At 42.7% G+C, this 12,128-nt stretch overlaps 1 protein-coding gene across 1 annotated transcript in view; it reads left to right on the forward strand.

The window, feature by feature from the left end:
* The window catches only part of MXRA8 (matrix remodeling associated 8), a 40,226-nt gene that overhangs the window by 6,662 nt on the left and 21,436 nt on the right, over nucleotides 1-12,128 (forward strand). The window contains exon 2 of the mRNA XM_075772947.1: nucleotides 1,956-2,085. Within this exon, the coding sequence (XP_075629062.1) occupies nucleotides 1,995-2,085 (91 nt within the window). The 5' untranslated portion in view covers nucleotides 1,956-1,994. The remainder of the gene's footprint in view (nucleotides 1-1,955; nucleotides 2,086-12,128) is intronic.

The raw sequence follows: 12,128 nt of genomic DNA on the forward strand, positions 1-12,128 counted from the left end.
AAGGACGGTTCTGGCTGTCCAGGAAGGAGTCATGTGGAGAGGAAATGGAGTGGCATGTAATGATGGCTTCGCCAGTTCATGAGACCAGACCTGAAGTTGATTCAAACCAGGAGCTGCATAGGTTGTAATGGGACCAGAGAATTTACATTGAAGGAAAACACCGACCTGAATTGAAGCTGTTTGGAGACTTGCAAAAGGTTTGGGTGTCCTCAAATGCTAAAGCATGGAAGAAAATTTATGTTGGTATTACTGAGACAGTCAGATTTTGTTAGGCTCATGGACTGTCACCTTGAAAGGGTTCAGACTGAAAGAGTGTTCACAATTTTTTCAGCTATGATTTCATGGGAGCAGGCACGTGAGTGGTGAAGTGCTGAGGACAGGTTGTGGGATGCTCAGTGAACCTGGCTGCACACAACTGTAGCAGCAAATGTAGAGATACACTCTTCATGTTACGGTTGTGTTGGCTCCTGATAAATAGTGTGCCTAAGAACCTAATTTTTTTGGAGTGTGGGTTTTTTGTGATGTTCTCTTTTTTTTTTTTTTTTTTTTTTGAGGAGGAGGTGTTGGATTGATTTTTGTGGGGTTTTTTGTTGGTTGGTTTTTTGGTTTTTTACATCAGAGGGAGAGGGTAGGAGTGATGCCTTCTCCTTTGCTGCAGGAGGATTTGTCTGTATACCATAACTCTGGCACCGGAAGCCCAAACTCTTTATGTCTGTGTTGTGGGACCTGTTCTTTCTTCCATTAGTAAGCTCAAGACCAGTCTTGAAAGGAGTACATGTTAGCTCAGGTCAGGGAATGTTTACATCTGGTGTACAAAACACACCTTTCAGGGGGTTAGTAGGACCTTGCTCCTTCTGTTACCTTGCTACCATTGCCCAGTAATTCCTGAGCAGAAACAATATGTACCTTTACTCTGGTAAGCTAATACCTGTATTAAATGGGACACTTGCATATTAAAAACTGTCAAAATGTTACCTAGGATGAGTTGGTGTGTGTACCTTGGCTTCAGTAGCTCTCACTTGGTCCTTCTCAAAATATGAAGCCAGCTCTACTTCAGTGGGTGTGCACCCTAGTCCGTGTATTCCAAAGTTAATAAACCATGCTTGTTTACACTAGCTGAAAATCTGGCTGAAGTGATCTTACTGATCTTGCAAACAGCACCTGTGGATAACCAAAATTACATCTTTTCTTTTCACCATTCATGCTGTGCTGCTGTTGGCATTTCTGTTCTGACTGTGAAAACATCCTGGTTTGGGTTCGCTTGGGCTGAGCCTGGTCAGTTACTCTCCAAAAATAACAACACTCCATACTTAACTCAGAGCTTTGCATTTGCTGAACTGAAATGGTTTTGAAAAGTGGGTTTTGCTTTTCCTGCTGATTTTTAAATTAAAAAAAAATTAATAAAAATCAGTAACTGTAGCTCTTGTAGACATCTGAGCTAGTCTTAGGCAAATAGTGTGCTGGCTTTCCTGTGGAGGTTTCCATTCTTGCTTGCCTTTCCCTGTAAGACAGAGGAACAAAACTGAAACAAGAAGTTCTGTGAGTCAGAGAATTTAAGACCACCATCAGATATGTCGCTCTTGTGTCATTCCCTGAAATAAGACTGAATTTTTTAATCTTGCTCACTGCATGCGCACCAATGCATCTTTCCTCTGTTATGCTAGTTACAAATCTTATAAGAACTATGAAACTGAGACTTGTCCCCTACTCTCAAATGTTGCTGAAATTGACTGTTGTGTTTCAAAATAATGGGAAGAAAGAGGAGGGTGAATGGACAGTGGGATTGTATAACTACATGTGCCTCATTTCCTTAGGAAATGTGGCTAAAATTTTGTTTAAAGTAGAAAAATAACATGAAATACTGGTTTAAAATGAGGTTTTTCACTTGTTCAGTAAACAAGACTCGGTGCCGATCAGGCTGAGGCACCTTGTGCTGAGGAAATGTCATTGCCTAGGTCTGGAGAAGACTTAACGGTCCCGGAGCCTCTCAGCAGATGCAGCCACTTCAGAGTCCTGTAACCACTTGCAAAGTGATTGGTGTTAAGACAAGGATGTGGAGTCCTGAGCAAGGAGTCGGCATATCAGGTAAAAAACTAATAGCTTGGAATTTGTCAGGTTTATTTTAAGGGAATTAACAATTCATGGCAGGATGCTTCTGGCTAAGCTTTATCACCACCCAGTAAGGAATTGGTTAAACTTGAATAAGCAGTCATAGAAGAACATGCCAAAAGAAAAAAAGGTAGAAGAAACTACAAAAGTTACAGTTAGCAACATGACTGTGTATAAACAGCACCACGTTACTCACCAGCTCCATTCCCTGGGTGCTTTTGAGTCAGAGCTGTTTCCTCTACTGACAAAGGGGTTTCGCTGCTGTCAGCACTGAGGCAGCTAGTTTGTTATGGAACAGCCAGCTGGAGTCTGTTCAGCAGCAGAATCAGCAGGTACATCCTGAAGGCAGAATCTATGACTGGTCACCCAGGCTTAGCAGGCCTTGTTTTGGCTTCCCTGGCCAATCGTATTGGTTCAGTTACTGTCCAGAAGATGCTGCTGCATATGAGCTTTCCTGTTGCTTTTCCTAGGTCTGAAGGGCATCCTCCAGAGAACTCCCAGTGCCTCATTTTACTGTTGTTGTGATGTGGGAGAATGGCCTGTATTATTATTGGCATCCTGCTATCTGTGAGAACTTCTGTAGGCCCATTGGAAGGTAGGACAGAGTTAAACGTGTCCTACTTTCTGATAACATCATCCCTTGGGGAAGGGAAGAGGGTTGTAGCCCTCGGAAAGACAGGAAAGGCTTTCTCTTATGAGTAATTTATGCAAAAACCTGGGACTGTGAGAAGAAAGTGAGCAGAAAATAACAATCTTGATATCTGTGCCTTGGGTGCAATACCTTCTCCCTGAGTGATTTCTAATTATGAATTGGAGCTGGGGAGCGGAAAGGAGAGCAAATAACAATACGTTATGTAGCTTTCAGAGTAGGAACGGCTACTTCTGGAGCAGGGCTGCTAGGTTGAAGTGACTTGAACATTTCTGCATTGTACTGATGGAAGAATATGCATTACCACATTTGGTGTTATGGGGCTGCTCCCCAACTTGGAGTGGGAACTCTACATGAGTTTTACTGGGTTTTTTTTGTTTTGGTTTGGTTTTTTTCCCTTCTCGAGATGGTTTCTGTTACCCGAGCGTACACAGGCTGTTGAAGGGGATGATGGGTTCCATGGCTCTGCAGAGCACTACAAGCTTGTGCTGTTCTGCACAGCTGTGAGAAGCTGGACTGGGAGAGAGCAGTACAAAGCATGTATGCCATAAACTGGGCACTGGTACAAATCAACTCCAGGCAAAGCTTTGTTGTGTGCCTGCCTGGACATTAACTCAATGTTATCACTCAGGTTTCAGGTATACGCTTGGAGAGAGGAATGAGATCTGCTCTGTTGAGCCAAGGGGAAGTTGTCCTTTTCCATTCCAAAGGGCTATTGCAAAAAGCCTAAAACCAGCCAGGGGAAAGCCAGTTTGTTTGTGGTGTATTCCAGCCTGGAGTACATCAAAATCAGCTTAGATGTTCTCCTAACTTTGGCCGGATTCTACTGAGTGAGCATTTCTTTCTCTTAATAAGGCTTAGGGTCCTGTAAGCTGCACTGAAGGGGTGTGGTATGTTTGATGTGAGAAGCTTTTTCCATTTTGCCTTTGGTGTTCAAGAGACCTCTAGCAGTGTTCTAAAAGAGAAAAAGAAAAAAAAAAAAGGTGCCATTTTCCCCTGCAAGTATCAGCTCTGTCTTGAATAAGAAGGGAACTCATGCAATGATGGAAGCTGTGACTTAGAATTAGGTAGAATTAGGTCCTTGAGTCTTTGGGAGTAATTGCTGATTTCACAGTGTCAGCTTGGGTTAGAAGGGGTGTGTGGGGCAGAGTCTCCAAGTTTATATCCTTTCTTTCCTCTGTCCTAAACTATTATATAGTGGATTTTGTTTTGTGAAGCACCTACCATGTTCCACTCAAGAATAGCTATATTTTTGTCATTGGTGGATGTGATAATTTTGAAAAATGCTTTGGCGTTTTGGGTGAAGGTGCTATGGAAACGTTCCTTCATTCTAGTTTGACTAGAAAGTGGTAATAGCTAATACTGGCTTAGTGTGCTTTGGAGGGATGCTTTCGCTTACTGGTCTGCACAGTAACTGAGATACTCACTGCTCTACTCTCTTATTCAAGTACAATGATATTTCATGGAGCCAAGAAGTGCCAAAGGAGCAGCCTTCTCTGCTGTGGCTCTGTCAGGAGCCCCTCATTATCTGTGACTGTAAAGAGTCAAGTTTCTATACATTTACAGGATCCATATTTTCTTCAGCTAAACCATTCCCTCTGGACCTGTCTGTTGAAGGTCATTTTACTAGAATCATCATGCTGGCGTATTTCACTCTTCTGTAACTCCTCAAGGGCCACTTGGAGAGCGGGCAGTTTTTGCAAGAAAAATTAGGCAGAGTTACATGCTTTTCAACCATTTTTCATAAAATGGCACTTTTCAGAGGATGTACTAACTTCAGAATACTGTCAATTTCTTCATTGATGGCTGGCTACTCTCTCTTGGTGTTCATGTTTAATGCACAGGTTAAAAAGCACCTCAGAGCTGTTGGTTGATTTCATGGAAGAAAGGGAGTGGAAGTAATCATCGTGGAAGTAATGATGCTTATTAGAGTAAGAAATCCTCAGAGACTAGAGAGCCCTAGGTCCCATGTTATACCACTAGTTTAACTGGTGTTATTGTATTATTTAAGATATAACAAGAAATTAGGAGCTTCTGAGCTCTGACATGTTTCCTCTGTCACATTTGGCAAGATACTAAAAAATGTTTATCATTTTCCTGTCTTTCTTAAAGGGCGTGAAGATCCTTTTCTTCTCTAAAGGGTGGTAGAAAGTTACTGGATAGAAGGACCAATGCTGGTTCAAGCAAGTAGGTTTGTATGCAGAAATAGAACACTTGTTTTCTAAAGGAGGCAAAGCAAGCAGCACTCTGTTTTCTTTAGCTAAAATTATGGTTGCCAGAGTCCTCTTGGATTGATCTAGAGCAAATACACAATTCACATAGACTACCCTTAAAAGTTGGCCAGGCTCCATGTTTGTGTGTCTAAATTTGGCAGCAGGATTACATTGTATTATGGAAAGCAACCTCCTTTCAGCCAAAGTATTTTTATTTTAAATGGAATGGCATGCAAACCTGAAGTAAATAATAAATCTCTGGGAGGTAACCTTTGAGCACCCTTTTCAGAGTCAACCTATTAATTTTTTGACTCTTTCCCAGTCATTTCTGATCTCAAAATAAGATGCCGTGCCTGGAATCCCACTGCTTAATTATTTTAGGCGGGTGCAACAGATGGGCTGCAATTAGCGTGAGGAATGGAGTTTCCCTTCAAAAGCTCATAGTACCAGAACACTGTTCCCATGTACAGAGAGACTGAAAGATGTGGTTTGAGGCACAATGCTGATGGTCAGAAAGGGGACACAAAATGTCATCTCTCAGCTAACTGTGTCTGTTCCCTGAGTACTCTCAGACCATTTTGGTTCTTCACAGAAGTAAACAGTGATGTGTGCCTGTGGCTTAAGCTTTTCCCATGTTAGAGAAACCTGACCTACTGCTGCCTGTGTGTGAGATAAAATTTCCCTCTTTGAGTTTAGAGTAAATACATTGCATCGGCATTCCTCAACGGGCGATAGTTGAGACTCGAGGAGGCTGACTTCACCCTGGCTGTCCGTCGGCTTTGTCAGCAGATGGTCCTCGAGGAGTTTGTGCCTGAGAGGCGTCCCAGCTCAGGGGAGATGCTGGTCACAGCCAGCTGCAATCCAGGAGAACTCAAAGGGTCTCGCTTAGAATTGCTATTTATAGGATCCAAGATAATTGACTTTTGTCAGGTACTTTTCCACTTTGGCCCCGCTCGGATGGTGAAATATTCTGGTCTTTCCGCCAGTTGCGCAGACCCAGAACTTTTCTGGCATTATCCCCTTTTGGGCCACAACCCAGGTACAGGTGTACAGGAGGTGATCGATTGTCGTTACTGTTCCCAGGCAATAGGGGAAGCAGGAGCCAGGTATGTTAAGGGGGTGCCTTAACGCTCTGCTCTGCTGCCTTGACGTGTGGGCCAGGAAAGGGGGGGATCGCACCAAATACCGAGCGGCTCAAGGAGGGGGTTGCACCACCACACATGGAAGCCTAGCAGGTTACTTGTGAGAAATACAAACAGAAATAGGGTGTTAGGCATTAGTTAGTTAGTTAGTTATGACATCAAAGCCTGTTTATGTGAATCTTCCTCCTCCTTTTTCCTTCTTCAGAGTGCTTTTAGGTTCAGACCTGGGTGATGTTCTTGTCTCTGATAAAGGAGAGCAGAAGCACAGGGTTTCTTACTATGTATCTTGCAGTCAGGGCCTGAACGCGCTGTAACGTCTCTAACGCTGTCAGCCTTGTGTTTGATAACTGTCCCATCATAAAGATTTGGCAGTACAGCCAGAGACTCTGCTAGTAGGTCATTCTGCCTGTGGTGAGAATGGAAGGAGTGAGGTTCTGGTGGCGCAGTGTTCGTGGTCAGCCAGGGCTACGGTGTGGTCAGCCTGCTAGGCACGCTAAAGGGGCATGAGAGTGTAGTACTGGACAGTGATGCAGGATTTTAGATGATGTTCTTCAGTGGCCCGTGGTCCAGTTACTTCTCCCCTCTCTTCCTCAGAACCTACCTTCCTTGTGTAGGTTTAACAACTTCCATGTAAACTGCCTTCGGATCTGGAATGAAAAAGTGTGCAAAGTGCAGGCTTTGTCTTTACAGAGGAGTGTTGCTGAACTGAAAGATGGGACCCAGGTCGGCCTGTCTAGTGCCTTTTTTTCTGGAATTTAGAAAGTGGATGAGTAGGCTGACTAACAGCCAGGTGGCATGTCACAGTTCTGAGCTGCTGCCTTCTCTCACATTTCTTAACACAAACACACTGGCTGAGTAAATGTTCAAAGTGGTGATTTGATCCCTCAACAATTTCCTCCTGAATCTCAGTGCTGTCTACCATCTGCCAAATTGGACCAGTGCTAGGTATCTGTCCCCTAGAGGGGAGCCTAGTGGTTTCAGTGTGGATTTGAAAAAGCTGAGATGCTACAGAACCACAGCTCCCATGGGAGTGAGTCAGTCCCATGTCATAGGTTGGATACCTTCTGTCTCGGGCACTTGATATTCAGAAGTTAATTTGGAAGGATCATTTGTATAGATCTAGAAGTTTGGGGGGCACTCAGTTGGAAGTGGTAGCTTGTCAGGAGCCCTGAAAAAAATCCCTTTGCTTCCCAGCAGCACGCAGTTACTGGCTGCTGCTGTGAACCTTAGAGGAAGATTAACAGATGCACATACATGCATAGAGCCAACTCCTGAAGTTATGATTGATGGTAACTCCAGTTCAGCTTTGCGTATTTTTCCATCCCCTCAGGAACCTCATGGTTCATGTAGTGATTTTGAGCTCATACCTGCTTTGTTCTTTTTCTTTTTTTTTTTTTTTTTAATTCTGTGTGTTGAAGATGCTACTGGCTCTCAGAATACATAGGAGATAAGTACTTAATATTTTAAACAACATAAAATTTAGAAAATATAATTTCACTGTGGCCTCCTGAAAAGAAGCAGCAGGTAGTAATGACTTGTTTGCCCAAGGGAATCAGAATACTGGAAAAATCTGAGAGGCAAGAGGGATGCAAGAAGCCATTGTGATGTTAAAAATCAAGGTTCTGTCAAAATCATGTTTGAGTTTCATGTATCATTGAAATTTTCCGGAGCTGAAAGACAGGAAAGAGATTTTGTCTAACTCTGCCCTTCAGTCTGCTTGTCAGTCTTAATGTGCATAGTAAATCTTCACATAGTGCCAGGGCTTTCTAGACACCCCAAGAGGACAGAGGCAGCATAGTCTAGGGAGTAAGGTACTACTAGGCTGACAAGCAGCTGCATTCGTAATTCTGCCACTCATCTGCTGTGTGAATTTGGGTGAGTCATTTCCTTGTGTGTTCTATGTCTCCCTCCTGCTCCTGTCTGTTTAGACTACAAACTTTTCCTATGAGAAGCTGCCCGCACTGTAGATAAAGCCTGTCTATGCGGAACAAATAAACACAAGTGTGATGCCACCAATAAAAAGACCCTTGTAAACATGAATGAGGGAGCAGAAAAAGACATCCAATGTGCTTTTAGGTTGTCTATTTTTAAAGACATTTTAAGTGAAACAAGCATGGCAAGCTACTTAAAATTAGCTCTCTTTTTTTCAGCTAAACCAAAATTACTTCTATAGAGAACTGATATTCCAGATTTTCCTTTTTTTACACACTTTGGTATATGCCAGAGATATTAAACTTAAGAGAAAACTATAATTTACACCTGGTTTCTGGATGTCAGTGTTGTCTTTGTGTCTCTATTTCCATTCCTGATTTGCTTGCCCCTTGGTTTTTTTCCCATTTCTCATTGCTTGGTCAGTGATTTTGCACATACCTTCTCTGTCACAAAGGCATCCTGATAATGGTTGCTGCCTATGGATATCATGAAATATAATAATAATATTGATACTTGATGTCTGAGAAAATGCTGGCTACACATGTGGAATTCTGTTTCTGTGGCTAGCCTAGATATAAGATCACAGCCTATTATTACTGTCACCTAATGGAACTACTCCTTTAGCTTTAATAGGAGGCACTGCTATAGTGCGGGGGACTGTAGATTTAAACCCCAATTACGATTTGTGAACTAAAAATGAGTTTGAAAGAAACTAATAGAGATAGAGGCTTGTACTCAAGTGTTCCCTTGATCAGGTACCCTAGACAAAGTCTTTACCGGCTGAGATTGAGGAGGTTGTACTTAAATACTGCTTTAAAAACCCCACAAAACCACCACCTCAGTGAGCACATTTATTGATCTATTGGAATTTAACCAACTTAAAACTTATCCTAACTGCATCCGATTCAGGTGCTTATTTGGAATGATGTGGAATTTGATGCTGATTCAAATTTTACTATCAAAATTATTTATTATTTACTGGGGTTTGATAGTTGTGTTCACAGGTTATGAATGGCATGATACATTATATGAATACGCAAATCTATCCAGCACCAGAAAAAACATCTGGTGAAGCACAGCTATGTGGGATCTACAGAAAAGACAAGGTGAAGAGAAGGAGACTCTGCATTCTCTTTTCATTTAATGAAAAGGGTAACCAAATTTCACCATTACTTAAAGCTGTCTAATCTGATGGGTATTTGTGCAACACAAGGTATTATGAGGAGGATTCTTAGCAGGTGTAAACTGACACAGGTCCATGGTAGTTAGTATAAGCATGCTGATTTATGCCTGGTAAGCATCAGCCTCTGATGATTTTTTGGGTGCATAAATCCATTTGGCTTTTCTTCCCACACTGAACCCAACTTTTTGGATTTCATGCTGTGGAACAATTTCCAAAACACATTTTTATCTTGGAAAAATAATCTTCAGGCTTCAGTCTGGAAAAAAAAATTCTGTGTTGGTTTCCTGGGCAATTTCTCTGTTTTTGTAACTGGTTTCTATTAATGGCTTTGCGATGAATCCCAGGAATCTGAAGCTGACTGCTTTCCAGCAAAAGGGGGTGTTTAAATATAGTGCCATGCAAAGATGCGAGACGACAGGAACCACTGAGCTGTAGAGGTGCCTTATGGCCAAAGATGCAGACAGAGCTCTCTGACCTGTTACGAGGACAATAGTGCTGAAAGAACATATATACACACATGCACACATATTAATCGAGTTTGTAAGAGCAATCTGCTTGGATGCTACAGTTTAATTCCTCATTTGTGCATATCTCAGTCTCTGCTAGGCAAACTGCAAAGTTCAGTGCATTAAGCAGAAGATGAAAGACCTCTTAAGATTCCATCTAACTAAATATCTTCCATACCTGGACATTAACGTTAATTAATTTGTGCTCCAATGCCTTTGGCACATAGGGAACTAGGGCTTTCCAGCTGGAGATCCAAGACAGGAAGAAGTTGAAGAATTGCCTGCAAAGGACAGGCCACTTACTGTTCCTGGGCAACCCTCTCATTTTGCTTCAGGAGTGCTTTGGCACAGCGTAGCTTAGACCATTGCAGTGACTACCGCTATGGGGTGGTTTTGTGGACTTCACCCTTCTCTTTGCTGGAAACGGGTTGTCCCAGGGGTATCACTGACTGCTGCCATGATACTGTTTTATACGTACGTAGTATAAAGGGTGTCAGAGATCTGCCATTCTCATACAGTAGGCATGTGTATTTGCCTCAGCTGCTGGTTTGGTGACTGCATAACAGGCTGGTGATCACAGTGGACTGCAATGAAATAAAACAAAGCAGAAAAACATCTGGCCAGACCCTCAACTTGTCATTCTGAATATGCTCTTCAGAGAAGGCAAATCAGGGGCTTTAGCATTTATGGCTAGGGAACAAACATTGTAATGCTGGGTCTGTAAGAGGTACGTGGCTTGTTACATCACTGGAATAATGACAGGCTTCACTTGACAGCCCTGTTATTGTGGCTGGGTTTCAGTTCTGTCCTTTTAGTTGACAGCTCTTGCTGCAAGTTGGATTATTTCAGGCTTGCTTATGGGATTCAGTGCAGTTGAAAGATTTAATGAGAATAGCTTTGCAACCAAATGAAGCCTCCCAGGAAACGCATACCCTCTGATAATTCACACGGTTCCGTGTTACATTGCCCTTTTCCATCAGCAGGCAGCTCTGAAGACTCCCCCTGCCCACACCAGACCTTTCTTAGAAAGGGGGAGTGAATATGGGTGCATATTTATCCCTCTGAGAGTTACAGGTTGATCACACTACTGGCATGACAAGTGTTATTTGAGCAATTACCGCTAGAAGATAAATGGTGTCAGTGCACATTAACCCTGATCTGCAGTACCCCTGCCTTTCTCTCTTTTGCTCTTTCCATGCAAAGCCCTATTTCTGCTTATGTTTTTGGCTTTGCAGGATCCTTGCTACCTTTGCCACTGTACCTATCAATGAGCACACACTGTTCCCAAGCTGTAGCATTCCCTACTACTTTTCACTTCTAGGAATTAACCTTGCTTCTGCTCATGGGCAGGTATGTTCTCCTTTCCTTTGATCGTGGCAGAGTACTATGGGTCCTTTATTTAAAGAAGATCTAAAGAAGTTGTTGGTAATAAGCATGGAGTGTTGGCCAATTCTGTACATAAGGCCTTGTACTGTAATTTCTGTCTTTGTGTCAAAGAGCATTAATCCTGACATTTCTTTTTAATACATTACATATATTTATAGCTGTGAAAATGGGGCAGAAGTGGCCGCTTCCACTCCTGCTTCGCAAGGTTAATGGTTCTCAAAATTGCAATAAAAGGATGGAGGGTACCTGTTGGCATCAGACCTTCTTCCCGGTCTGATACTTGCTCAGTTTTTCTAGACTGGTAGTCTTTGATTCAGATTTATTGGTAGGTCTTTCAGTACAGCCTGCAGGCATGGAAAACAAAAATGTTAAAATGGAAGAGATCAGGAAGAGGAAACTTCCTGGCAGATGTGGCTTATCCATTCTTGTTTCCTACAAGCCAATTGATCTTGTGACCCCTGCACTGTCTTTGGGCAGGGCTTTTTTCCACCTGAGTCCCCAGCATTTCATATCTGAAATAGATATGGAATTATCTATTTCATATCACCATATACTTCATATCTGAAATAGGGGTGAATGGGAGCCTTTCTCCTCCCTGCTAGCCTGATCTGTGATGAGGATGGCAGGTGCAGAGCTCCAGGAAGCAAACACGCTTGTGTTGGTGCTGGAAGGTTCCCTTCCCTTGCATAGATGGAGTTGCTTTCTTTGGATAGGATTTGTGGTCAGGGTAGACAGCTGTATATGCTGCGGTGGGCAGCTAAGGGATGCTTCTAGTTTGGAGAATCAATACCCAAAATACCTCTGTGAGTGAGGAAGGAGAAAGGCAGAGAACACTGGTCAGACCAGCTTCCGTGGAGAATCTGGTTAAAAGTTCAGCTCCTGACTGGGCAAAGTGTTGACACAGCTGCCCTTCCAGGATCCTTTTGGAGTAGCAAAGCTCTAGGAAAACGGGGCTGACTAGAGACTGCAGAATCAAAGAGTGAGGAAAAGGCAAAGATCTGTGAAATA

The sequence above is a fragment of the Balearica regulorum genome, chromosome 21 (assembly GCF_011004875.1).
Source record: "Balearica regulorum gibbericeps isolate bBalReg1 chromosome 21, bBalReg1.pri, whole genome shotgun sequence".
Taxonomy (NCBI): Eukaryota; Metazoa; Chordata; class Aves; order Gruiformes; family Gruidae; genus Balearica; species Balearica regulorum.